This window comes from Vigna umbellata, chromosome 3, assembly GCF_029865625.1.
Source record: "Vigna umbellata cultivar VRB3 chromosome 3, Vumbellata_1.0, whole genome shotgun sequence".
NCBI classification, from domain to species: Eukaryota; Viridiplantae; Streptophyta; class Magnoliopsida; order Fabales; family Fabaceae; genus Vigna; species Vigna umbellata.
The window spans coordinates 45,259,668-45,287,531 of NC_142167.1; the positions used below are offsets into that span (position 1 = coordinate 45,259,668).

Below are 27,864 nucleotides of genomic sequence, written 5' to 3' on the forward strand. Positions count from 1 at the left end.
CTTCCAATGTTTGGTCACCGATTAAGAACATCACCGGTCCTAATAACATCTTCTTTTTCTTACAAATCTAAGAATTGTAGAGAAACTCTCCATGATTCCCTATGATTTTAACTATTGAAAATAAATTGGTTATTTGATTGTTTGAAAATGACACGGAGGGAGGAAGGAAGACGAAGAAGATGAACCAGATCATTGTAATTACCGACGAATATATCGAAGACCAAAAGCATTCGGTAAAGATTACCGACAACGTTTTTACCGATGATATTTTTACCATTGATAAGCCGTCGTTAAACGATAATTACCGACGGATTTTATACATTACCGATGAGTTACCACCGTCGGTAATATCAATTATTCATGTAGCACTTAAACCAAATAAGGTATTTTTGTCCCACAAATAAACAACAACCATAATTTCTTATGACAACAAGATGCAATATCCCAGGTTTAGCTGAAAGAAGACACTAATTTCATTGATTATAGCTGGTTCCTATATTAAAAGGACAAAATTATATTTATTTGTTGTATTTTATACAGTGAATATAAAATTTATTTTACATTCTCATCATGAAATATATCCAAATATTTTTTATTACGCTTTTAATATTAAAATCGCGTACATTGAGAAATTTTTACAACAATATTAGGTGTATATGCCAAGCACGACTTAAGAAATAGTAAAACACCATTATTTAATATCTCAACATGTTGCTAATACTATAAACACCAACAAAGATAACACCACGCAGCAATCACATAAAAGAGAATAGTCTAAACTCTAGAAATTTTCAAATCAAACAATTTTCCGATCAAATCTTATTAAAATACAAACAATTTTCCTAACAAATCTTATTAAAATAAATAAAAATAAAACTAGAAATATGAAACCTTTAACTTTTTTGTTTATTTCTAGAAATTCTATACAATAATAATGGGTTAAATATGTTTTTAGTCCCTAAACTATTGGCCGTTTCTGGTTTTCGTCCCTCTTCCAAAGTAAGGTACAATTTGGTCCTCATTCTTTAGAAAAACGTTCGTTTTAGTCCTTAAAATTTTGTTTTTAGTCCTCGTTTTAGTCATCAAAACGTTCGTTTTTTCGACTAAAACGAACGTTTTTTAAAGATTGAGGACTAAATTGTACCTTACTTTGGAAGAGGGACGAAAACCAGAAACGGTCAATAGTTTAGGGACTAAAAACATATTTAACCCCAATAATAATCTATAATGTCAAAAAAAATTCTCTCTATTTTTTTATAAAAAGATAGATTGTTAACTAATAATGACAAAAGAAAGAACGAGGACCAAGCACGAAGCGCAAATAAAAACCATAATCTCATTTATGCGTAGTTACTAGGGTTCAATAAAACGCAAACCATCAAATTTTGGAGCGAACTTCTCCGTTAGAGTGGATTTCTGCGACGAAGCGTTCTCACGGATTCTCGTCCCATCCTTCAATAAACAAAACAACAAAAGTCAGAAAATTACCTTTATTCACAAAATAATTGTTTTCATTTTGAGCATTGAAAGTGCTAAAACATTTATGAAACCTAGTGAGAGGAGAGGAAGGGCAGCGACGGCGGTGAAGAGGTTGGGCTTCTTCATGGAGAGTTTTGGTTGTGGACTGTGGAAGGGAGAAGAATGAAGATGAAAATTTAGGAAAATGCAGCGTAGAAAGAAGGAAAGAAATTTTGGAGTTTATTTGGTTTCTCATGAGGATTTAACGACATCTATATGTATATAATGGTTGCAGCAGTCTAATTACGGTTTAACAGCCTCTTTGGTCTTCACTTTCCTTAGATAATGTCAATTCAGTTCCTATTTTTAAAAGTATTTGGAATATGTCCATAGTAAAATTTACGTCATATTTGTCCCTTATGACCAAACAGAGTTAATGCATTGATGATATGACACTCGTTATTGACAACGTGTCAATATATCAGTTTGTGCATGCTGACATGTTGATTTTTAAGTTAGGGTATTTAAATTTGGGTTTTTATTAAGATTAAGATAGGGTTTTTTAATTTGGGGAAAATATGATTTAGGGCTGATTTATGCGAGATTAGGGCAATTGAAATTGTGCGAGAGAAGATAGAATCGTTGTCGCACTTCCCCTACATTGCAAACACATATATCGTTGTCGCAATTCTACGTTGGATTTGGATGCGCATTTCCAAAAATCGTGTTCGTGGGTATTACGAAAAGCGCGATTCGAAGGTGCGTTTATGGTAGCTTTGATATGTGTTTGATTCAAAAAGCGTGTTTTGTGTTTGGTTGTTGTCGCTGTGGTCCCCTCGTAAGTTTTGATTTGTTGTTGCTTTGTTTGTTTATTGTCCCCCATTATTTGTGTGCATGTGCTTTGAATAATGTTGCGCCATTATGGTTGTGGTCCCCTCCTGATGGTGTGTGGACAACATTTTTTTATTCTCATAATTGTGCTTTTGATTTGTTTTACTTGTTTTTTGGGTAGATAACATTTGGGTTAAGCATAAATTAACTATGAACAATTTTTATATTAGTTTAGATGGACAACTCAAACGTTGAAATTGTGTTTTACCATGAGGGGAAATTTGAGAATAATGGGACATTCAGATACCACTATGGTCAAACCACAACTTTAAAAATTGATCTAGATCGATGGAGTTATTTTGAAATATTAAGCATTCTTAAGGAGATGAATTATAGGAATGTAAAGGAGTTGTGGTATTCATATGGTTGTGGTCCTGTGTTAGAAGATTGTTTGGAACTGTTATTAGATGACAAAGGTGCATGTCATATAGTCAATATTGCTATGTTAAATGGTCAAGCTCACCTTTATGTTATACACATGGTGTGTCAGCCTCAATATCTTTTGGAGTTGGAATACTCTTATCAACCAGAAATTGAGAGACCTAGTGGTGAAGCAGAAGTTGAGAGAGAGAAAGTGTGTGTGTGTGTGTGTGTTGAAAAGCAAGTTGAGATAGAGGTTGGTGAAGTTGAGGTTCAGGCAGTGGGTGAAGCAGAGGTTCAAGTAGTGGGTGATGTAGAGCCTAAGGTAGAGACTAAAGTAGAAGTAGAAGCTGAGGTAGAAGTTCAAGTTGAGGCAATGGCTGATGTAGATGTTGTGGTAGAAGGTGAGATAGAAGTTGAGGTAGAGGCAGTGGCTGATGTAGATGGTGTGGTAGAAGGTGAGGTAGAAATTGAGGCAGAGGCAATGACTGATGTAGAGCCTTAGGTACAAGTTCAGGTAGAGGAAGTGACTAAGGTAGAGGGTAATGGTGCGGAGGGACAGGGTCAGGCTAACGTACAAGTTGATGAGTATGATGTTAGAAGTTAGGATGGGTCTGAAGAGGGTGTCTTGACTGACGATGGAGATGAAGTGGAATGTGATATATTTGAAGCTACTAACCAAGTAGAAATTGGTGGACCTAGGGGTTTATCAGAAAGTGATTGGGAATCTGAGAGTTTGAACAATGTTGTTGAAAGTGACAACACAGATGATGATAGAGATGGGTATGGGGATTTTGGGATTTTTTCATTGCCCAAAAGTATGGAACAATATAAATGGGAAGTGGGCACATATTTCCTTTGTTCTGGGGCAAAATGAAAATGTCCATGGTATTCATATTGTGCATATAAGGCAGCTGAAGATACATGGCAGCTAAGGAAGATTATAGACAAGCACACATGCAGTAGGGAATTTAACATCCGTTTAATGACTTCAAAATGGTTGAGTGTGAGGTTAGAGAAGACCATAAAAGAGAATCCCAATATTAATCTGTATAACTGTTAAGACTTTGGCAAGTGTACCAAAACGTTTCAAGTAATAAACCGACAAGACTGGATATTGTTTCCCAAGAGACTCGTGTCACCAAACAATCATGTAATTTCCAACTAACTTAGACTAATGAATGATTCCATAATTTGGGTTTTTTGTGCAATTAAGTAAACATTCAACATATATGATAAAAGTATCTTAGATACTCAAACACTTGGAAATGAAAAGATTAGAAATGATATGGAATGATATCATTGGGGCTATGATTTCACCTACTTCTATCTTATGTATGGTAAATCACTTTCTCTTCATTAATATGTTAATGTCAATCTACTAATTTACTCAAACTTAATCCCTTGGTAGAGAGCCTAGACTTCCTTATCAGGCTTCAATCCCTTAGAAAACTTAACAATTATTTCCGCATTAAGAATTGAGATTTAAGACAACCAAGGTCCTAGTTCTATCCCTAGATACTATTTCCTCTAGGTGTTTAATCCATTTCCAGATTTACCCAACATTTCCCAATATCAACCAAACCCTAAAATCATGCCATGGGTAGCAACTTCACAACAAGCATTAAGAGAAGGTATTAAATACTAACAATCAATGAAAGAAACATATATTCATTCAAAACACAGTAGTTTACACAAGAGTTTAGTGGCTACATCAATCCCCCAACAACAATGAAACTAGCTCTCCATGAATGGAGAGCTTGAGCTTACAAAAATGGTGGAAATGGAAGAAGGAAGAGAACCCAAGGAAAAAGGGTTGTTCCCATAGCTCCTAGCTCGATTTTTGATGCTCTAGCAAGAGGAATCACGTTTGTATGCCAAAAGATGCCAAGCCTTTCGCGTTTGAGATCTTAAAAACATCATATTTACCACATCAGCGTCCTTACCGCTCAAGCGGTATCCCAGCGCTAGCATTACAGAGAGCAAACCGCTCAAGCGGTAGCCTAGCGGCAGATCAGCGATATCATTTCAGAATTCTCCCTTTTTGATATTTTTCTTGCTTTCCTTGGGTTCTAATGCCTTCATTTGATGCATAGACTTCTTCCACCTACTTTGGGCACATAAAAGCAGGAATTAATGATCAAATTTTCTCATTTAAGCTTAAGATGCAACCACTTAAGAAACTACAAGAAAACTAGGATTTACAAGGCAAAAAGCTAAGAAAGAGTTAACATTTTCTCTCAAATCAATAGTGAAATCATAATAAAATATGTCATTATCAATAACCTCCAAAACAAAGTTTCTAAGAAGTGGAACATTGGTGTTTCTTAGTCTACAACGTGTAGGCAAAGACAATGACTTTTAAACAAATAGAAGGTGATATTAAAGAACAATATAAAAGACTCTATGACTATGCAAATGAGTTGCTTCGGTCTAATTTGGTTCAACTGTTAAAGTTAAGGTTGAATCTAATGAGGATAATCCAATATTCAAGAGAATGTATGTGTGTTTCAAGGCCTGTAAGGACAACTTTGTGTCTTGTAGGCCTATTATAGGTTTAGATGATTGTTTCTTAAAAGGAAAATATGGAGGTGAGTTGTTAACTACAGTTGCAAGAGATAGAATGAGCAAATGTGTCCTTTGGCATATGCTGTTGTTGAGGTGGAGAATAAGGATAATTGGCTTTGGTTTTTACAATTACTCATTGATGATCTTGGTGGTGTGGAGCTTTCTTCAACAATCACATATATGTCAGATCAACAAAAAGTGAGTAACATAGCCCATTGTTGTTTTTTATCTTTGAAACCTTCATGTCTTGTATTATAATTTGTATAGCTTCATGTTTTTACTTTGATAAAGACTTTTTCCAGCATTACAAGAACTTCTACCTGGTGTGGAGCAAAGATTTTGTGTGCGTCACGTTTATGCTAATTTTAGGAAGAGATTTCCTGGCCAAATTCTAAAATGTCTATTACGAAAGGCAACATCATCAACACACCCTCCAGCATGGGAGGCAGTGATGAGAGAAATTAAATATGTCAATCCAGATGCCTTCAAATACTTGTTAGCAATTCCACCTAGGTATGTCATATTTAAATCCATTCTTCATGTTTACTTTTGTTTGTTTTCCTACCTGATATATTTCACTTGTTTTTGTTTAATTAGATTTTGGTCACATTTAAGGTTTACAGGTAAAGCTGTTTGTGACACCTTAGTCAATAATATGTTTGAAGCTTTCAACAGTGTCATATTACATGCAAGAGGTAAGCCCATCATCCCAATGATGGAAGACATTCGTATGTACCTCATGAAGAGATGGACAACAAATAGACAGAAAATAACTACATTTGAAGGTTGTATTTGCCCAAAGATTAAAAGAAGATTTGAAAAGGAATTGCGCATGACTAAATTTTGGATACCTAGGTATGTGCACATCACTACATCAGAATCTGGACTTTATTATGATGTTTTAAATTTTTTTACTTTAAATATTGATTTTAATTGCTTATCATTGCACTTGGTCAGGACAAAAATTTTTTGAGGTGAGACACACTTCAATGATTGATGAGAAGTATGTTGTTGACATAGATAAAGTCGAATGCAGTTGCAGAAAGTGGACTTTAATAGGAATCCCATGCTGTCATGCACTAGCTGCCATGAATTTTTTGAACATCAATGGAGAAGACTACATCCCAAATTGGTTTAGAAGGTCAACATACCAAGAAACATATATTCCAATGATATACCTTATCAATGGTCATCACCTATGGGAAATGACTTCTCAGCCTGATGTCTTGCCTCCACCTAAAAGGATGTTACCTGGTAAACCAAAAAAGAAGAGAAGGCTAAAGGCTTGGGAGCTAAAGAAGGATGACACATAGATAAAGCAAAATGGAACTTGTAAGCGATGTTCCATATGTAGACAACTTGGTCATAAAAGAAATACTTACCCACAACGTCCTCCAACAAACCAATCTCAATCAAGTCAGCAACCTGAAATCGAGCCAACTACAGGACCAAGTCAACAACCTGAAACCCAGCCAACTATAGGACCAACTCAGCAACCTGAAACTCAGCCAACTACAGGACCAAGCCAACTTACTCAATGAGAATTTGAACAAACACAACCATCTACAACAGGACTTTAGAAGTTATTTAGAACAGTCACATGTATTTTAAACATTGACATCATAATATTGACAAGTTTAGATTAAGTATGTTACAACCCCTTATTGGCTTCTTTGTAAACATAGTCATGTAGTTTGAAATTCATTTTTAATTGGGTATTTTGTAAGCTGTGATATGTATTTGGATAATTATACTGTGATTATAATTCAACGACAGTTTGTCTTTTGGATGTGCATTTGATTTTCCATTTTTTGATTATAATGTCATTATCATTGATGCACATTCCGTGTGCATGTCCAGTATAAATTAGTTGTAATGTATATTGTGATGACATGAATATGCTTCTTTGTTGTGATATATATTCATGTTATAGGTACTCATCTTTGACAGTACAGGGGACACTTACATCATGTGACTATAATAATCTTATGTGGTCAAAATGTATAAATGCAATTCTTACAAATTTACTGCACATAATTTACCTATCTGCTTTTCAAATCTCATTTCAGTTACAATAATTGTGCTTAAACCACTTGCTCAATTTTTTTTGTCAATTACAATGAGAATGACACACCACTTTCTCATTTTATTATCATTTCAATCTAAAGTTCAATTATCTTATGTTGTATAGATCAGACAAAATGTATATTCAAACAACAATACCAGATGCACAAATTCACATTTCTCATTGATTTCAAAACACCATATTACAATAAGGCCAAAGTGTTCTTCACAACAACTAACTACTAGAACACATCATGGACTTTTAAACAAAATACAAAGAAGGATGATGTTAATCAACCCCATAAAAGATAGCGTCCAAATGGACATTTTCTCCCTTTTTTGAAAATCCATAACAAATTTCTCCAAGCTATTAATCTTTCTCCTTTTCCTAGCAATAGTACTACCTGTGACACCCGGGCACTGACGAGGGCGGGAAGTGATCACCGGTGCAAGAGGCACGAAGTGCAAGGGGCACAAACAAAGAGCGGCTCCTGGCAGGCTTCCAATGGAAGGGACACATGAATGAATCGAACATACACCGGAATGAGAGGGATCTAGAGACTGTATAGGTATGGGACTATACAGTTAAATGATAGGTTAAAGGGATTGATTTGACTACTTATATCACTAAAATGCATTTGCTTTTCGGTAGCCTAACCCATAAGAACTCCATGGTTAAGCGTGCTTAGCCTGGAGTAATTTAGGGATGAGGAGAATTTGTTCTTGCTTCTTGCACCTTTATGTTTTCTTCCTGTATCCTCGTATTTTTTAAAATTCCAATTATACTTTGTTTTAATTATAGTCTCAGATTGTGACGTTCATATATATTTCGGATGGTATAATTTATAATATAAATTTACATTTTGGATTGTGCAATCCAAAATGTAGATTTGAAAGACAATCCAACATGCAAGAAGATGAGATCACACATTAAATCAAGTAAGAATAAGGTAAAAATTCTAAGAAGAATTTAGGAAGGTAGAGGTGGAAGAAAACGATGGGATAGAGGTAAAGATTGAGGAAAAAGATGGGATGGATGTAGAGATGACGGTGGAGGAAGATGGGCTAGAGGTGGAAGAAGAAGAAGATGGGCTAGAGGTGGAGGTGGATGAAAGTATAAAAATGTTATGGGGAAGGAAGAGGAAAAAGATAAGGACAAATTTAACTTTTCGCATGGAGGTGCAAGAAGAAATACTTGAAGTTAAGACATGACTTTGGTTCTCTTTGAATTTTTGGACACATGAATGTCAAACTCTTGTTGATCCTCCTATCCACCAATGTCCTCAACGCATGTCTAATTTAACTTCTTTTTCTTTTATATTTTAATTCCTTTCTTCTTCTCGTGTTCTTCCAAGTTATGCAAATATCAACATATAGAACAAAAATTGTGAATAAATATTAAAGAATAGTGTTTAATCACGCTTCAAAAAGGTGTCTTATTAATTAGAGTTGTCAAAACGGGTAACACGACTCGACCCAGCTCGATCCACCACAAGTTGGTCATTTAGTGAGTCAACCTAACCCTGCTCGATTATTAGCGAGCTGAAAAAATTCGAACCCAGCTCGACCTATCACGGGTTGGTGGGTTAAACGGGTTGACTCACTTAATTACAACTTTTTCTAGGTTTAAAAGCCAGTTTTGTCCTCAGTTTCGTTGACAAATCTTAATTTAGTCCCTCGTTTTAGAAGTGTTTAAAATGGATCCTGACTTTTAAAATTTTGAATCAAATTAGTCCATTCCGTTAAATATAATCAAACGACGTTAATGGGGTGATGATCTAACATCAATTAATGGTAACGTGTCACAATTTATTTGTGTGCGCGCTGATGTGTTCCTTAATTAAAGAAGGTAGGGTTTATTAACAAATTGGGTGTTGGAAATTGGGGAAAAATTGCCAGCAGTTAGGGTTTCTTCTTCTTGGGGAAAAATTGAGTTAGGAAACTACCACCTTCAGACCCATACACTGATCGAAACCAAGCACTCATAGTGCGAGCTCACAAAATTCAAACTCAGATCAACACACGAAGAGACAAAACCCCATACCCAAATTCAAAACCGAAGACCTCACCTTCTCAAATCGCAAAACAGAAAAGAGGATCAGAAGCTCCAATTCAAACCTTGAATCAACGTAGAAGAAATAGAATCTCAATCCCAATTCCCAATTTAAAAAATCCTAAATTCAATCCCAATTTGATATCCCCATTGAGGGTTTGTGAGTCGGAGTTGTCTCTACAGTCGACGATTAAGGGTTTGTGCGAGGAATGGTGGAAGGAGAATTTGGTGGGAAGGGAGTCGCTAATTTCGCAAAGTCTCCCTTTCCTGCTGTCTCGGTCGTTCACGCTCAACAAGAAGGTGGACGTGTACAAGGTCTATTTGATCTGTGAGGCGTTCACGCTGTTCGATTTTGACGACGAGAGCATCGATGACTTGAAGCTGTTGTGATTCAATGTATGATTTCACCCTTGTATTTGAAAGTGGAGGATGGGAGGAGATTTCTTGGATTTGTCTTTGGGCTGAGCCATCAGGTTGGGAAGGAACTATTGGCGATGGTTCGGTCCCAAATTCCCTTCAGGAGAAAGTCGATGCTGGAGGCTTATGGGGACATTTTTGTTTCGGGCATGGAGAGCTGCCCAAGGGGATTCGAAAAGTGAGATAGAGAATGAGTTCTTGCAAGATTTGATTGATGCTGCCATACATGCTGCTTTTGGACCTTTTTGCTTCGTATATTAGGAGGGTCTTGGGAGCTTATATTAACCAGAGGACCACCGATAGGGTTGAGAAAATGCTTTTTCATCTCGCTGAGTCTGTCGTCTTTCAGTCTCTGCAGGTAAATGAAGATAGAGTTAATAAACTCCTTCCCGCTACAGCTTGACACGTAAGCACTATATGCTGCCAAATCATCAATCCATTAACGTTGTTTGTCTCTATTTAACGGAAGGGACGACGTTGATGCAAAATTTAATAAATGATGACCCATTTCAAACACTTTTAAAATGAGGGACTAAATTGAGATTTGTCAATGAAACTGGAAACAAAATTGGCTATTAAACCTTTTCTTTAAATAAAAAAATTATAATTTTTTTAATTCAAATCTAAATAAATTTCACTCTAAAATGATTTTAAACTTCAAAGATAATTCAAAATAAAAAAAAATATCATACAATTCAAGCGTAATCCAAAAACAAGTATAAAAAAATGAACAAATAAGTTTTTAATATTGATAATTTTTATGTCACTTGTTCATTTATAATATTAGATTCTTGAATAGATAAATATGTAATATTTCTCTCTCTTGAAACATATTTCTTTTTATCCCATCTTCAATATAATAAAAATAATGCTAACTAATAATATTAAAACACAAAATAATAAATAATTAAATTAAATTAGGTGGGTTGGTAAGCCAATCGGCTAACCACGGGTTCAATCCGTATGACCCGGGTTCTAAATGAGCTGGGTTGAAAACTAACCTGCATAAAACAAATTACATTTTTTTCAAACCCAACCCGATTCAAACTCGTAGTGAGTCGCTCATGGAATATAACCCACATTGACAGCATTATTGTTAGTATTCTTAGTCATATTTTACTATATTAATTTAGAATACATATTTTTTTATATTTATATTAATTTCAATGAAGCAAATAATTAATTTTTTAATTATGATAAATGTAAAAATTTGAGTATAGTATACTAAGAATTTGAGTATAAATGTAAAAAGAAATATTGAATTATATGAGAACATTAATAAATTATTTTCATCTTTAAAGATGTAAAATTTGAACTTTGAAATACATAAATGAGGAAGAAGAAAGAATGAAATCTTTGAGGATATCAAATTTATCTGTGTAAAAGCATATTCCAATGGTTGTCATGCATGCGGATCTTTTACTGATAAAATAGCTTTAAAAAAATTAAAAACTTTATTTCAGCTATGAAAGTGCAAAAAGTATTCCCAGGCAGTGAACCATATGTTGATTACCATTTTTTATGCTCAATTTGTCCCTATTTGGTTGACCATTCAACTTATATTGCATTAATTTGTTAATGACTTCAGATTTTTCTATAATATGTAGTTGCTTAAATGGATTGCTTATTTTAGTTAAACTTATCGTCTTGCTTTAACTTGTTGATAACTTGAGATGGTTTTATAATATACAGTTGTAATTTTAATTCATAAAGTTATTCTAATTTTATTATTATTAAAATGAGTGTTTCTTTTAAATTTTAGATCTTGTAACGAATCTCTTTTTTAAAATATAAAAATAAATAATAACATTCTCTATACAAATTATCAAACTTATATAAATAATGTTATGCATCTGATTTTATGAAAAAAAATTGTTAAGTTCAACCACCTTAATAATTCAATAGGACCTTCGTTGTTTTTCATGTTTCATGGTGTTGTTGTGTCTGGTTTATTGAGGAGAGAAAAAATTGAGTTTTCTTTTGCTGTGCTGCATAGCGTATTCATAGACTGGCCCACGTTGGATCGGGTTTTACATTTTTCATTATTAGATGTAGGTCAAACATAATTTAATTTAATGGTTAGATTGTATTTTTATTTTTATAATCCAATACAATCTAATTAATTGAATTAGATAAATTTAAGGCATTGAATGAGTGCCTTAAAAACTAATTATTTATGATATTTTTTAATAATTATAAACTAACACATTATTAAAATATATGTACTATATAAAATATACCTTAATGGTCATTCATGAACAATTATCAAATATTAACAGGTCAGATTGTCTTACAAATATACGATATTAATAATTGATTATTGGGTTTGATTACCTAAAAGTATATTACACTAATCAATGGACTTAGTTGTCACAAGTCCTATAAATATACAATTGATGTTAAGGTACGATCATCATTTTCTATCCTAATAAAATATAGACCTTTTTATGAAACATATCTTACTTGAACGTCGGAGTATCTTCTGCAGATCAACAACCCATATTTTCTATCCTAATAAAATATAGACCTCTTTATGAAACATATCTTACTTGAGCGGAAGAGTATCTTCTGCAGGTCAACAACCCATTGAAGTGGATCGCATTCTCGGAGAGAACACAAAAGAAAACAGAACAAGAAGATGACCGACCTTGAGACCAATTCAACCGAAATAACATGCATAGATAATATTTACATGATAAAATATATCATTTTATACTAAAATTATTATTATTATTATATTATATATATATATATAATAAAACTTTAATTTTAATGGGTAAAGACACAAATAATCTCTATGTACAGATTTACCCGTAAATTTTGTGTGCAATTTAACAAATCCGAAGAAGAAATACAGGAAAAAAGGAGAGAGAAAATATAATATAGAGAATAAAGAGTAAATAAATAAAGAAATATATGTAAAGATAATTTCTTGTCATAATTAGCTCAAGGTAGTTATTGTTTTTTCGAAAGTTTGTTTCATCTTTAAAGTCTTTCCCTTTAATAGATCTAATCACGGCAACGTCAACTTCGGACAATGCAAATGAGTTGCCGACAGTATAGGATGTTGCTAATTTTTTCAGAAAATATTTACGAAATAAAAAATATAAAATAAATGTATAAGTAAAATTTCAGAGTTCTGTTATTTATTTAACATATTTCATCTATCGCCCGTAATAAACTTTTAAGCTATAATAATGCTTTGTTCTCATTCAGTTTGGTCAGATTTCAGAGCTGTTGATATATATATATATATAATATATATATATATATATTATATGATATATATATGTATTTATTTATGTATATGAATGTATATGTATAAGCATGGAAGCAGATTGTTCTACTTCAACTATGGAAGATTTCACTTTCAACAACCCTCATGACATGTGCAGAGCGCAGACAAGTTGTGACAGCATGTGACTCGTGGCAACTATTTTTATTTTATTTTTATTTAATGTCTTCCCACGTCGTAGACTATAAATAAATAAAACAATATCATCTTTAAATCGTGCTCACAATTAGAATTATAATAAGGCATATACTTCATCCCAATCTAAAACTTTAATACACTATCTAAAAACTCTAATTAGTGAAATTAATTTTAATTATAAATTATATTGAATTACAAATTATGAAATCCATTACTAAATCCATTTCCAGTGATGAAACTCGAATTTAACTTTCCAAGTGTCATCTAATGATACGTTTGGGACAGGTGTCTCCATTCAGCCATTAACACTCAACAGGTGACTCCAGACATTATGATAACGAAAGACAGAGACAGTTTCATTTTAAAATTAAATAACGTGTGAACTTTCATTGTGAAAACTAAAGAAATTTATTTCTATTTCTATGTAACAAAAGAATGAGGAATAACCAAAATTCAAACATGCTAGTAAATGGCCGATACAAAAGGACAGAGAAGGTGTGAATGAATTGAAGTTCTTTGACTTTGAATGGTACGTTATCCAGTGTTGATGTTGGCACGCGAGAATACCTTGGATCTGAATCATGGATGTAGTAACACTCCAATGATATGATCACATATTCAAATACAAAAACTAGAAATCTACTCTTCAATTTGGTCGTTATTTCGTTGGGACCATCTTTCCGTGTGTGACAAGAGTGTGATCCATAAAGCATTCTTCAACTGTGTATATAATAAAAGATGAAACGGTTGTAATACTGTTTTCAGCGCGCATCACTCATCCTTTCCCTGTTCTCTCTCTCTTCGTTGTTCTCTTCTCTCCAGAAGATGGACCAGTCTCTGCTGAGAGGCGAAAGCAGTGGCCTCAGCTCCCGCCGGCGAGGACTGTTCCGGCGTTCCGACGCTATAACCTACGGTTCCAACTACGAGAAAGCCGCTGCGCTCATTGATCTGGTTCGTTTAACTCTTTCTCGTTTCGTTTATTCGTTGTTCGGAAATCTATTTCAGTCAACTCAGTGATGTTCGTCTTCGGTTCTATTTTACGTTTACTGCGGACTGTGGATTTTTATGCATTGATTCAGCTTTAACCGTTGTGCTTTGCAATAGCGAGCGAGTTAGTGTCGCGCATTGTGTTGGAGTTAATTATTGAACATATGTAGGTAGATCTTGTCATCGATGGCTTGTTACGAACTCTTAAGAATAGTCGATTGAATCTGTTCTAGCGGCAATGTGAATTTTGTTATTATGTTTGAAGTTGCATTGTCTCTTGAGCTGTTCAACATCGTTCAAATTTTGAAAGTCTTAATTGTAGGGGGAATTGTTCTGTATGTTGTGGAAAGTTGTCACTGATGTGCGGTTTTGGTAAAGCGAGAATTACAGAATTGCGAAGTGCAGAGACAAATAGTTGTACATATAAAAAACAAACACGGAGAGGATGATGAAATATTGCGAAGTAAATAATTTTTTTTTAAAAAAGGTGCTTTTGTGTGGTACTTAAGCCTTGATGTTCTCCCTGCTGATAGAATTGTCTCTTTGGGTTGAACTCTTTGTTGTGTTTAAGTTCTATCAGTTGGTGCTTCATTAAGTGTTGAGTTATGGAAAAGATTATCTATAAGATGTATAGAGGAGCAAGTTGAATTTTGAAAAATGAGTGAAACTGTCTTAAAGAGAAAAGGATTGCTACCAGGTCAATATAAATAGAGTGGAAGTCATTGTGATGGTTGGTTCTTAAAAGAAGTGACAATGTTAAGAGTCCCACCCCAATTGTTAGGAAACTACCTGATTGGTACTTAAACCTTGAAACTCTTTTACCTAATGGGTTAATCTTTTGGATTAGAGTCTTCTCTTGTGCTGATATTAAGATTTTGATTAGTATTTCGGTATAAAACAATCAGGACCACCAATTCTCTTTCTAGGTCTCTAACTTCAAGTTTGTTCGGTGAGTCAAGTCAGTAGGTTAAGACTGCTAGGTGTGTCATGTTAATATATTAAGGGAGGAAAATGTTTATAAACTACTCTTTATCTTGATTTTCTACATGAAATCGGATTTTTTACCATACCAGAACGGTGGTCTTCTGTCAAAGCTAAGGACTAGAGGGCCTTACTACCAACCTGTGTAGTAGCCTTGACTCGTTTTAGGAGCAGTATTCTAATACTCAATGGCCTTGACTCTCCTTCTACGACCAATAATTTTTTTTTTAAAATATATTTCTACTAACCTCCCCTTTGCATTGATATGTATTTATTGATGGACTTTCTTTCGGGTCATTAATTGCTTGTTATTCTTGTTGGAAATTCTTTATGCAGGCTGAAGATGGTGTTGGTCTCCCTGAACAAATTCTTGATTCATCAAACTTCCAAAATTATGCAAGATTTTATTTTGTATTCATTAAATGCAATCTCATATGGTCTCTTAGTTATTTTGCTTTGATAGTCCTGAATTTCCTGGAGGTAAGCAGTGACAAGCTCCTTATGAACTCTAGTTCCAGTTATATGTATTTGAGGCTTTCATACCAAAGAAAATATGATGGAAAGAAGATATTTCATTATGTACTTTACTTGGTACAGAAACCTCTGTGGTGTAAAAAACTCGCCACACATTCCTGCAACGATAGAGAGTATTTCTATTTGGGTCAATTGCCGTATCTAACTGATGCAGAATGTCTTATTTATGAGGTAAGAGTTCAGTACTTCAGACACTGTTACTTTTATTGGGCAAATCAGCGAGCCTTTTAGTTGTTGTCACTTTGAAAATGGTGATTACCTTAGGTAATATTTGTCATTCCCACGTTGAAGTTAAGTTATTTATTCAGCTACACTTCGAAACTAAAGTGAAACAACTAATACTACCTGTCTATGTGATTCTATTATTTCCTTAATGTCTCTTAGGAATGTGTTACTGTTAAGCTATCAATTTAGATTGATAAAGCAAGTGCGGGCTCCAAACTATCCCTTCACTGTATACCTACATCACTTTGTTGCTTTTTTGTTTTTCTTTTGTTATTTATGCATATCTGCTGAGAGTCGCCTTTTCCTTTGGTAGTGCTTATTTCCATAGGATTTTTATTAGTGGGTTACAAAAAAGTTTTGACATCTTTTATCCAATTTGGTTTGACATGCATTTTTCCCTTCCTTTTAAAGTTTCTTATCCTCCAAGAGTACATGCTATATTTTCTTTCTAATATTTTTTCTTCTCTTATTGAAAAAAATGGGAGTGTCTTATACTGTAAGATGCTATGGAGATATTAGTTTATTTGTGGAGCTGTTGAAGTGTCCTTGTATTTATTTCTCAACTATATGTACAGTTTTTTTTTCTTACACAGCCTTTTCTATGTAATACAGGCAATAACTCTTCTTGTGCTAATCATACATACTTTCTTCCCATTGTCATACGAAGGATCTCGTATATATTGGAAAAGTACTTTTAATCAATTGAAGGTATGTTGCTTCAAGATCCTACTAAAGAATATAATATGGTAGAAGACAACAAAACTTTATCAGCTATAATGTTGCTTTAGAGGACCAACTTCTGAACAAAGGACTCCACCTTTGGGAGGTAGAGTTGCTAACGACCTAACCAGTTCTAGTCAAAACCTATCTGGGCAAGTTTTGCACTCTGAAAATTAGACCTAATGTAGTTTTCTGCTGGGATCAGCTCATACTCTGGGTTGACTTGGCACGACCAAATGCTACATATTAGTTGGGGAGATAATATCTTTTGTAAATTAATGATAAATTGTAAAACTTACCTTAAATTAATATTTTATGCATGACATGATAGTTTTTTACTTATGATGTATTTTTGTGAACATATATATTGTCTACAATCATGTTTTATTATTCCATATTTAATAGATTACGATTAAAGTGTACAATGTAAATATCTGTGAATCATAGGGAACTAATTGTGTCCAAAATAGTAGGGAGCTGATTATATCCTTGAAGAATAGGGACTTGATTATAACCTTGAATCATAGGGATCTTATTACATTAAGTGTTATTATATTTCCAAAATTAATTTCACACACACACTCACACACACACTCACACACACACACACATATATATATATATATATATATATGTATATATATGTATATATGTATATGTATATATGATGTACTTTTAGCCATAAAATTATTCAACTCTACCTTAATATTTGAGATGGTATCAGAGTGTTCAAATCTTGAGAGCCACATATGACTCTGCATCCAAGCATCTTAGGTCACAACCTTCATTGCTCCATGTCAAATTCAATTGACACAAGGATTACAATAGGGGAAAATGAATCCCAGACTCTTGGAAAGTCACCTAGCAGATATTGGGCTCCCCAAAACCATGGCAAGGAGTGAGGAGAAAAAGGAGACAACATAAGAAAGGGAGGACAGACCCACATAGCATATGAAACTAAGGAGGAAAATATAGGAGAATTGATTCAACTCAATCAAGATGAAACAGAGAAAAAGAGATTGTTTCTAAAAAAATTTTATATGCTTGTAAGCAAGGAAGAAACAGAGAAAAGAGAAGAGAGAAATCTATATTGAATGCCAATAATCTGTATTACAAAAGATAAGGAAAAATGTAATTATATAGGAAAACCCAGAGAAAGAAGAATAACTAATAAAACAGAGTCGATTAATCTTGTGATGTGTTATCTTCCCCCCTTAAAAACTTAAGGTGGGATTTTTGGACACCTTAAGTTTATATCTAAATTTAGTGAAGGAAGTGGTAGAGATAGGCTTGATCAATATGTATACTACTTGAAAATGCTCAAGAAGATAAATGAGAAAAATTTGCTTATTATGAACTTGATCATGGACAAAATGTAGATCAATTTCAAAATGCTTGTTCTGATAATGAATGGCAGAAATTTGTGAGAGGAGGACAACGCCTAAGTTGTCAAAAGTGTTAAGAAGTGTGGGATTTTTGGACACCTTAAGTTTATATCTAAATTTAGTGAAGGAAGTGGTAGAGATAGGCTTGATCAATATGTATACTACTTGAAAATGCTCAAGAAGATAAATGAGACAAATTTGCTTATGATGAACTCGATCATGGACATAATGTAGATCAATTTCAAAATGCTTGTTCTGATAATGAATGGCAAAATTTGTTGAGAGGAGAACAACGCCTAAGTTGTCAAAAGTGTTAAGAAGTGGACTTTATGCCTAACTCAACGCCACAAAACCGGCTTGTAGGGTGAGGTTTGCACCTACTTATATACTCTAAATTGGCTTTATCTCTAATCGATGTGGGACTTCCAACACACTCCCTCATGCCGAGGTATATACATCTCAAGCATGAGACTAGACATTAATGAGTGGTCCGATAGCAGTTCCATCCTGATAGTGGGTGGAACAATATGCCCAACAAACAACAAATATTGCTAGGATAGACTTTAACCTAACTCTGATATCATGTTAATAAGTGAACTTTAAGCCAAACTCAACCCCACAAAATTGGCTTCTAAGGTGAGGTTTGACACTCACTTATATACTCTAAATTGGCCTTATCTCTAATCGATGTTGGACTTCCAACAAGCCTCTTCATCCACATAAGGAGTCATGGACTTGTTAGAGAAGGACCCATATGTCAACGTAAACTAATTCTGAAAGACTACAATAAAGCGAAGCAAAGTTTGAAAAAGGAAGTTGATGCATTTTAGTTCTAACACAAACATCACAAATTAAAAATAGTATTTTTCTTGCCAATTTTGAATATTACAATTGTTTAAAGCTCTCTGGACGGTTTGATATGAGGAAGGTCCGATATGAGAAGGCCATAGAGGAAGAGCATAATGAAGAGAAGTATTATTAATGTTGAAGACAGTTGAATGATGTAAGGGATGAAAAACATATAATCCATCCTTAAGGGTGCCTTTAAGAATGATCTGCTTTGGGTCTTGATTTTTAACATAACAAAAATTAGAATGGAACTCAAAATATACATTGTTGTCTTTAGCAAATTGTAAAACACTAATTAGATTTTTGGATATTCTTGGAGCGAAAATGATATCTTAAGAATGGTTGTGTTCTTGTGTGTGGGCTGTGAAAAACAGTAGACCCAATATGTGAAATGTACATACCTATGCCGATTACCTAGCTTGATAGAGTCATTCCAAGTGCAAGAATGCTTGGTTGTGAAATTGTTAGAGTCATGTGTAATATGATTAGTGGCCCCACTATCACGTTACCACAAGGGTTTTCTATGTGTGTGTGTGTGCTTGTTTGTTTACACATGCTCATTTTAAAACAATTTCTAAATTTGTAGATTTCATATCTTGGGTCAGCCCTATCCTGACCAGATCACCAGTTGTTTTGGGCCAACATTAAACCAGTGCAAACCCAGCCAATGGCACTTTAGTTGGTGTCTGGACTCCAAAACTTCAAATTGTTTCTCAATATGATGTTTTCTTTCTCAATTTAAAGAATGGGTTGGTTATTGGTGTTAAATTTACCATATGCATTAGTCAAGGAATCCTGATCCTCTAACGAAATTTGGTTTGCAAGACAAACTAGTTGAATCAAACATAAATAAAATATTTTAGTTGAGAGTTTTTTCTATCATTAAGGTTCCTAGGTGGAAGTTTCAGACAACTTTAAAACCTTAAGTACAGTTGAAATATGTTAACAGAAGGTAGATGATATGGGGTAAGAAGGCCTTTGAAAAGGTTGACATTGCTCTCCCTAATTCTTCATAAAATCTAATCCAAAGCCTGGTTCTATAGTTTACTGATAAATTTTTTGTTGGCATTTCCAGGTTTTCTGTCTATTAGTTCTTGTTGTTGATACGCTGCTCTATGCCTTTTACTTGTCTCCACTGGCTTTTGATTTTCTACCTTTCAGAATTGCACCTTATATCAGAGTGGTTCTTTTTGTTCTGAACATTAGGTATTGCCTGACCTATCTCAACTTGTTTGTGTTCCTTTGGAGTAAATATACTGTTGTAGATTATAACTTTGGACTCGTGTTTGATCTTTTCAATATTCGTTGTTTTACTATTTCAAATTCAGTAACTATGTTTATTATTATTTGAGCAAGACTAGAAGGGAAGATAATTGAAGGGACAGAGAAGAACTGAGTAGAATTTAGCATATCTCTCATCTCCTTTGTCAACCTTTTTTTCTCTAATATCAATTGGATTCCTGTGCCGGAAAAATTAATTTTCTAAAATGGAGGGGCATTTTTTACATGAACAACACAAAAACTTCAGCTGTTTCGTGGAGGCTTATTCAAGAGCTGATATCTCTATTTCATGGAGACCAAAAACAGTTTGATCGTTACCACTTTTTTTTAAACTACACTTTTAGGTCAAATTGAGTTTGTCTTATGCTCTGTACATGCTTTGTGTGAGGTGGCAAGTTAAGCTTAGGTTATTTAATTATTTATGACATGAGGTTACTTGCCATCGTTCACATGCCTTACAATGTGAATTCTTTTTTGTTCATTATTCAGCAAAAAGCAAAAAGCCTTTATAACCTATTTTTGACAGTCAAATTCTGCATTTGAATTTGATGTTAGGGAGCTACGAGAAACCATCACTATCTTGTTTGGGATGCTTGACACATACTTAAATGTTTTGGTTAGTTCACTTTCATATTTCTCCTTGCCTTGTTCTTTGCCGTTCCTGTATGCAATTCTGACAACAATACGCATGTCATTTTACATTCAAAATCTATTGAGTTACACATGAATGCTACGTTTGGATTATTTCAATTTGTCATAATCAACACTCTTACTCGAGAGTGCCTTGTCAAATTTGCATGCATTGCAGGCTCTGGGACTTCTGTTTCTTCTTTTTGCTAGTTGGGTGGCATATGTGTTTTTTGAGGATACAATACAGGGGAAAACAGTATTCACTTCATATGGTGCTACGTTGTATCAAATGTTTCTTTTATTTACCACATCCAATAATCCAGATGTTTGGGTTCCTGCATACAAGTAAGAGTTTTGAATTTTATAGTTTTAATTTGCCTGGCTAGATGACTTTGGTCCTTTCAATTTGAGAAATCATCAATCATCAGCACTCATAATTTTTATTTTTGGTTTTTAAGGTCTTCTCGTTGGTACTGCCTCTTTTTTGTACTGTTTGTGCTGGTGGGGGTTTACTTTGTTACAAACCTTATCCTTGCCGTTGTCTATGATAGTTTCAAGAGTGAGGTAATGTGTTCATATACTCTCTTTATCTAGATTTAATGATAAAGTTACTTGAAAGGATTGGAGCTCTGTGGATCCTGTTCCTTTTAATTGCCCAACCTGGAATATATTATAAGAATTTTGATGTTAATCACGTACTCTAGGATGGATGTTCATACAAATAATTAGAATGCTCAAATATTCTTTTTCTGCAGCTTGTGAAACAAGTCTTTGAAAAGGATCTTCTGAGAAGAACTATGCTGGATAAAGCTTTTAATCTCTTAGATACACTTGTAAGTGTAATTTTCATGTCTTTGTTTAATTTTTCACACTTGTATATCTTGATTCAACTACCTTGGATAAAATTCTAATTTCTCTACCATTAAATTGATCAAGTATGCCTGCATGCTTACACTAAAAAGTAGTGTTAAATTAGACTGTCTCATCCAACTACTAAAGTCTTAGGAAAGAACGTTGTTTTTGTTGGAGATCCTACATTAAATAGATAAATAACCAAACTATAGTATATATGTGGAAACATTTTTCACAGTATAAGTCAGTTTTGTGGGATTGAGTTTTGGCCTAAAACTTACTTTCTAATATGGTATTAGGGTATGTTCTTGCAAGGTTTGTTGGTCCTATAAATATTTATTTGTATGGTCAAAATGTCTAGTCCTCAACATGAGAGGGTATATTGGAGATCCCATACCAAATATATATATGATTAAATTATAACATATAAATGGAGACAATTCACAAGTTAGTTTTATGAGGTTTAGTTAAGCTTAAAACTCACTTTCTAAGAGTATTAAGTAAACACTTCACTCACAAGTTATCTTTATGTTGATTCTTATTCTTCTATATAGGTTTCTGTTATGACTTTGCTACATATTTTTATTGATTCTAACGGTGTTTGAGATGGTGTTGTGGTTGCAGAATATTGGAGCTCTCAACAAAAATCAATGCATAAGGCTCTTTGAGGAGCTGAACAAGTACAGGTATTATTTTATTCCCCTATGTGCATTATGCTTTCAATTTATCATATTATTTGTTCTCTGCTGGCCTTATTTTCATGTCATCCATATATTTTATAAAATAATGGCACCCATTATACCATTTCTCATCTATTTCTCCTCATCTCTTCTTCAGTTCTCTTCAATGAAACACCTTTAATCTCCACTTTATTTCCCATCTACTTACACTTTATCCACTTATTTTCATCCAACCAATTTCTTTCATCTTTATTAGGCAAAGAATTTAAAATCTTACATTGACCAAGGCTGGATAAACTCCAAGAGTAATTGAATTATGTTTAGTAACATATACGTGGCAAAGACCCATATATCTAACATTTTAAGGTTTTTGGTTGGATGTAGTTAACGCTTGACTCATTGATAGAGATCTTCCCTATGTTTTACCCAACTATTTCCTAATATTGATATTTATTTCCCTTTCCCTATTCTTCTCTCTCTTGGATGAAACACATTCACACAACACTTCATATCAATCAAAGAAAATTGTTGGAAGATAGAAATTGTTAAGGATCTCTCCCCAATGTTGTTTGTTTGGAGTGATGTATTATAGCGGAGGAAAGAAAAGTGGGTGCAAAGTTGTTTGGATGGAGTGATTTGCACAAACAGATTAGAAGGATTGAGTTCCCTTGAGTCCTCAAGTGAGTGAAGAGAATAGAAGAGAAAGTCACGTCAATTTATGTTAAATTACAGAAATAAGCCTCTCTTTTGCAGTGTGCCTTTTTGCTTTTAAACAATTACATCTCAATTTAAAATAATTTCACCAATTCAAATTGTTACTTAATTCTTTTTAAAGTAATGAGCAACATTTTATTTCAACTTAATTTATACAAAATCTATTTTAATTTAATATAATTTTTTCAATTTTAATTTTCTTGTTTTAAATGATAACTCACATTTCTTAATAATAAGAAAAATAATAATAATAATAGTAACATTTTTATTTAACAATTTATTTGAACTTAATTTCTACCAATCTTATTTTATTTCAATGTAACTTTATCATTTTTAAATTTTTTTAATTTTAAGTTAAGAACTCTGATAGGATATAATGTGAGGAAACAAATTAAGTAGTTATGAGTTAGGTTGTTAGGGTGAGTGAGGTTTCCTTTATATAGTTGGGGGTCCTTGTATGCAGGGGACTTTTAGGGATAATTTTGTAGATTGAGCTTTAGCTCGTGAAGGGGAAATCCTTGGAGAAGAGAGTCCTATTATATTTTGTGTTATTTTTCGTCTATACAATAAAGAATATACTCTTCCTTTTCTTTTCAATTCTGGGTTCGTAACAAAATTGGTCCGATCTGTCAGATCATTGAAGGGAGAAAGAAATGGAAGGAAGAGTCAGCAAGTTAGGAAGAGCAGTGGAGGAGCTAAGGGAGGAAACCAGGGAAATTCATCAAGAACTCAAAGAAATGACTAAAGCTCTAGGGCGGAGAGCCAGAACCAGTATAGGAGTTCTGAAGGAAGTCAGGGGTTGGTTAATGGAGACAGATTGGGAAAGAAAGAGGTAAAGATGGGGGATTCTGAGAAAAATAGTCTACAAGACATTAAGAAAGCAAAGAAACCCTTAGATGGAGGAGAGAATTCAATCAATTGGTCGGAGAAAAGAGAAGAGGATACCATTGACAATAATGGAACTAGGAATGGTGAGGAAGAACCACTTTTCCCGTAGGTTGAAGGAGTGTAGTTGTCCATATTTGAAGGGAATGACACCCAAGGTCAAACAACAAGGGCAACAGATGGTTTTGAAGTTTAGAACATCAAAGGATCAATAAAGGTACACCCAACAGTAAATAACATGGAAGAAAATGCAGTCCAAGGGTTCAAGACCTGGCAACAAAAATCCAAGAACCTTTCGTGGGAAGATATTTCTAAATCCCTCTGTAGGAGTTTCAGGGGCAGAGAATGTAGCACGATTTTTGAAAAGTGTGGAGGTAGAAAACAGAGCGCCATTGTTGGAAAATGGGCAACAATTAAACAAGAAAGGCTGGAAGATTACATTCAAGAATTTGAAGTGGGAAACAACAATAGGAGTGATTTTTGTTATGCTATTGATGTGCCGCCTAGTAATAGTATGCAACATGATGGTTTATGGGACATGGATATTCTTTATATCTGTCAGAAACCGTGATTGACGTGATAGAGATTGGCATGGTGTATTTTAGGAAGATTTATATTTGATGTGCTGTATTTATGTGCTGCCTTTATTAGGTTCATTTATGTTTGATTGATCCCGTAATCACAGGGATCTATCCCTTAGAATTAGCAGTCCATATTTCCTAAAATATGCTCCAGACTCATGTATTTATATAGGGGTTAATAACCTCTTAAAAGTATATAACAAAGAATTCTATTCCTTCTAAATCTAAGAATATCCATAAAGATATTGGCATTCTTGAGAAGGGTGAGTTTGATTTCTTGGCACCTACGGCTTGTGGAAATGCTCAGAGAGTTTTACTTGAGAGTTTGGCAGCAGTAATATGGATTGCGAGTGGGGAAAAATTTATCCAAGAATTCAAGATATTGGTGTCATAGGCAAATAAAACACTAGAAGATCAATTGCAGAGACATTTCTTTGTAGGGCTACAATCTAACCTTCACAATCGGTTGCCACAACAGGATCTAAAAGACTTGATCAAAGATTTGCAAATTGCTCTAATTGTGGGAGAAAGGCCAACAGTGAAGAATCACACCCTCTAAAGGGAAAAGAAAACCAAATAAGAAGGAAAATTTGTAACAGAAAAATATAGTATGGTGGAGGATGAAGGGGATGCAACAATAAAGAGAGTGGAAGGTGAACATACAGCCAAGCAACAATTTTTCCCAAAATCAGATTTACGTAATATGAATAAGAATTCATGGTTGAACTTAGTTGTAATAATGATTGGAACATCAATGACATCGGAATCTTGGGATTCCAAATTACTGGGTTCAAAATATGGTATACAAAACCACTCTCATATCTACCAACACCCAAGTCTCCATATCTGAAATTGCAGGCAGTAGCCAATGGGTTCCCTTCCGATGATAAGACAATATCACATTGCCATGGGATCAAGCTTCACTGTTCCAACCTTGAGGATAAGGTTGTTCTGTAGCGGTATGTAATGATAGGACATAATGTGAGGAAACAAATCAAAAAGTAGTTGTGAGTTAGGTTGTTAGGGTGAGTGAGATTTCCTTTATATAGTTGGGGAGTCCTGGTATGCAAGGGACTTTTGGGGATAATTTTGTAGATTGAGCTTTAACTCTTTGTGAAGGAGAAACCCTTGGAGGAGAGAGTGCTCTCCTATTTTTTTGTGTTCTTTTCCGTCTATACAATAAAGAATATTACTCTTCTTTCTCTTTTCAATTCTCGGTTCCTAACAAACTTACATTTCATTTTAACGTAATTTACACTTATTATATTTTATTTTAACTTACTTTTACAACCAAGGTTAAAATGGTAATCTTCTAATATTAACAATTAAAACATTTTTTTTAATCTATCAAATTTATCACATTATTCACAAACCTTCATGAACTGTCCTCTCAAATCCACCGCTACAAATTCTTCTTTAGAAACAAACACACCCTAAGTGATGTATTGCTTGCTATGCTTCAATTTGAAGCTTCACAATATTGCTCATGAAATGTAAGGAGTTACTAAGTAAGCCACTTGTTTGGCTTTCTGTACATTTGTTCATATTATTGTTGCTCATGGATTTTCACTAAGGCTTCTATTTTGTTTTCTCGATAAACTGGCACTACATTATTTTGACACAAGAAGGACTTTTTAAATTGGCTTAAATGCTTACTTCGTCCTCGTGTTAAGAGGTGAATTTCTGTTTAGTACCCGGTTTTAAAAATGAAGACATTGAGTCCCTATGTTATGAAAAGTGTATGAATAAGGTCCTGTCCGTTAAGTTGACAGCAACGACGTTAAGTCCATACTGATGTGGCCGTACTTTTTCTATTCTCTCTTCTGCTGTCCTGCTTTTTCTCTCTCTTGTTCAGCTTTTTTTTGATGATTTGTTGAACTTGTTCTTTCTTTGTGGACCTTATTCATATACTTTTCATAACATAGGGACCCAATGTCTTCATTTTTAAAACCGGATACTAAACAAAAATTCACCTTTTAACATGGGGACGAAGTAAGCATTTAAGCCTTTTAAATTCTAAACTTGTAGTTTTCCGTAGTCTTTCTTTTGCTTTATGAAGGTTGAAGCATAAATTTTGTTTTCATTAGGACTTTGCCAAAAATCTCCAGTGAAGAATTTGAGCTGATATTTGATGAGCTGGATGATAGTCATGATATAAAGGTAAAATTTGTTGTTTTGCGTTTGGTTATCTTCTATGCACATTTGTGTAGATGCATGTTTTGATGTAAATGCGTTTTTTACTTTCAGATCAACAAGGATGAATTTGCTGATATTTGCAATGCAATTGCTTTAAAATTTCAGAAGGAAGATGTTGTAAGTTCTAAGACTCCAAATTTAAAACATCTTGAAGTTTAAGTATACTTGTTGTAACACCTATGATACTTTGCAATATGGTTGCAGATGTCTTACTTTGAGTATTTAGCATTCTACGATTGGCCCAGCTCAAAGACATTGAAAGAATTTGTAAAGAGTGCTATGTTTGGATACATAGTGTCCTTCATTCTTATAGTAAATCTGGTTGCAGTTATCATTGAGACAACGGTATGGCATATTTTTCAATGAAAATATTTATTAGCAGATTTCCGTGCTAAGTAATTTATTAATTCATGCTAACCACAGCCTGTAATTTCATTTTATGTGATGTGACATTCTAGATATACTTGCATTTTTCAATAATGTTGTTTGTAGGTGCTATTTTTATTAAAAAACATGTAAGAATGAGGTTTAATGAATTCGTTATGCACTCATGAGATTTTGGGTTTTAGAGTCTGAGATGTTAGTTCCTAACATTTATGCCATCCTCGTTTCAAAAACTACACTCAATTTGACTTCAGAGTAGTTATAGATACAAAAGAGGGTGTAATAAAGATTAAACACTCTGCAATTGATAAAAACTTGATGTGATATTGGTTTGCAAAGTACTAAGTCTTGTTTTATTTATATTAGATCATAATCCTAAATAATTAGTAATTGGTATTATGAAAACTAAATCATAAGCAACTATTAGGTTTCTGGGAAAAGAAACCTCTAGAACACTCTCACAAACACAATCGCAAGAAACAAAACAGAAAGAATATGAGTTTGTATTAACCAAAGAATCAATGTACAGGAGCTCTATTTATAGCGGTTCTGACCCTCTGCCCCTTATAACAGAAACCTTCCCAAACCGAGACACAACATTTCCATTGTTCAACCGATCAACTCCTTCTTCCACTCCCTTAACCGTTTGGTCCTTCACCATTCGGTACTTTAACGGTTAATACCGTTCAACCTCACTTCCCCCTGCCTTTCTCCTCCTCTCCTACACTTTTCAACC

General features: G+C 34.0%; 2 protein-coding genes across 3 annotated transcripts in view; both read left to right on the forward strand.

Annotated features, from left to right (window-relative positions):
* The first annotated feature begins 5,340 nt into the window (after positions 1-5,340).
* LOC124836707 (uncharacterized) lies at positions 5,341-6,590 on the forward strand. The gene is made up of 4 exons (XM_047311882.1): positions 5,341-5,479; positions 5,580-5,790; positions 5,893-5,972; positions 6,235-6,590. The coding sequence occupies exons 1-4, from the start codon at positions 5,341-5,343 to the stop codon at positions 6,588-6,590; spliced, it is 786 nt and encodes a 261-aa protein (XP_047167838.1).
* Positions 6,591-13,702: 7,112 nt separating this feature from the next.
* The window catches only part of LOC148202658 (two pore calcium channel protein 1B-like), a 33,011-nt gene continuing 18,849 nt past the window's right edge, over positions 13,703-27,864 (forward strand). The window contains exons 1-14 of one of the 2 annotated variants that reach the window (XM_088110557.1): positions 13,703-13,773; positions 14,067-14,195; positions 15,549-15,692; positions 15,810-15,917; positions 16,584-16,679; positions 20,001-20,131; positions 20,762-20,822; positions 21,015-21,181; positions 21,295-21,400; positions 21,592-21,669; positions 22,313-22,374; positions 26,636-26,708; positions 26,796-26,861; positions 26,949-27,089. In XM_088110557.1, the coding sequence (XP_087966683.1) occupies positions 13,771-13,773; positions 14,067-14,195; positions 15,549-15,692; positions 15,810-15,917; positions 16,584-16,679; positions 20,001-20,131; positions 20,762-20,822; positions 21,015-21,181; positions 21,295-21,400; positions 21,592-21,669; positions 22,313-22,374; positions 26,636-26,708; positions 26,796-26,861; positions 26,949-27,089 (1,365 nt within the window). In that variant the 5' untranslated portion in view covers positions 13,703-13,770. Of the gene's footprint in view, positions 13,774-13,934; positions 14,196-15,548; positions 15,693-15,809; positions 15,918-16,583; positions 16,680-20,000; positions 20,132-20,761; positions 20,823-21,014; positions 21,182-21,294; positions 21,401-21,591; positions 21,670-22,312; positions 22,375-26,635; positions 26,709-26,795; positions 26,862-26,948; positions 27,090-27,864 lie in introns of those variants that run through there. The other variant, XM_088110558.1, reaches the window with a different exon arrangement.

Excerpts from the sequence above, each read along its gene's own strand:
- LOC124836707 (XM_047311882.1), top strand. The coding sequence starts at position 5,341 with ATGTGTCCTTTGGCATATGCTGTTGTTGAGGTGGAGAATAAGGATAAT. Across the intron at positions 5,791-5,892 it reads TTGTTAGCAATTCCACCTAG|GTTTACAGGTAAAGCTGTTT; the intron begins GTATGTCATATT and ends GTCACATTTAAG. Across the intron at positions 5,973-6,234 it reads TGTCATATTACATGCAAGAG|GACAAAAATTTTTTGAGGTG; the intron begins GTAAGCCCATCA and ends GCACTTGGTCAG.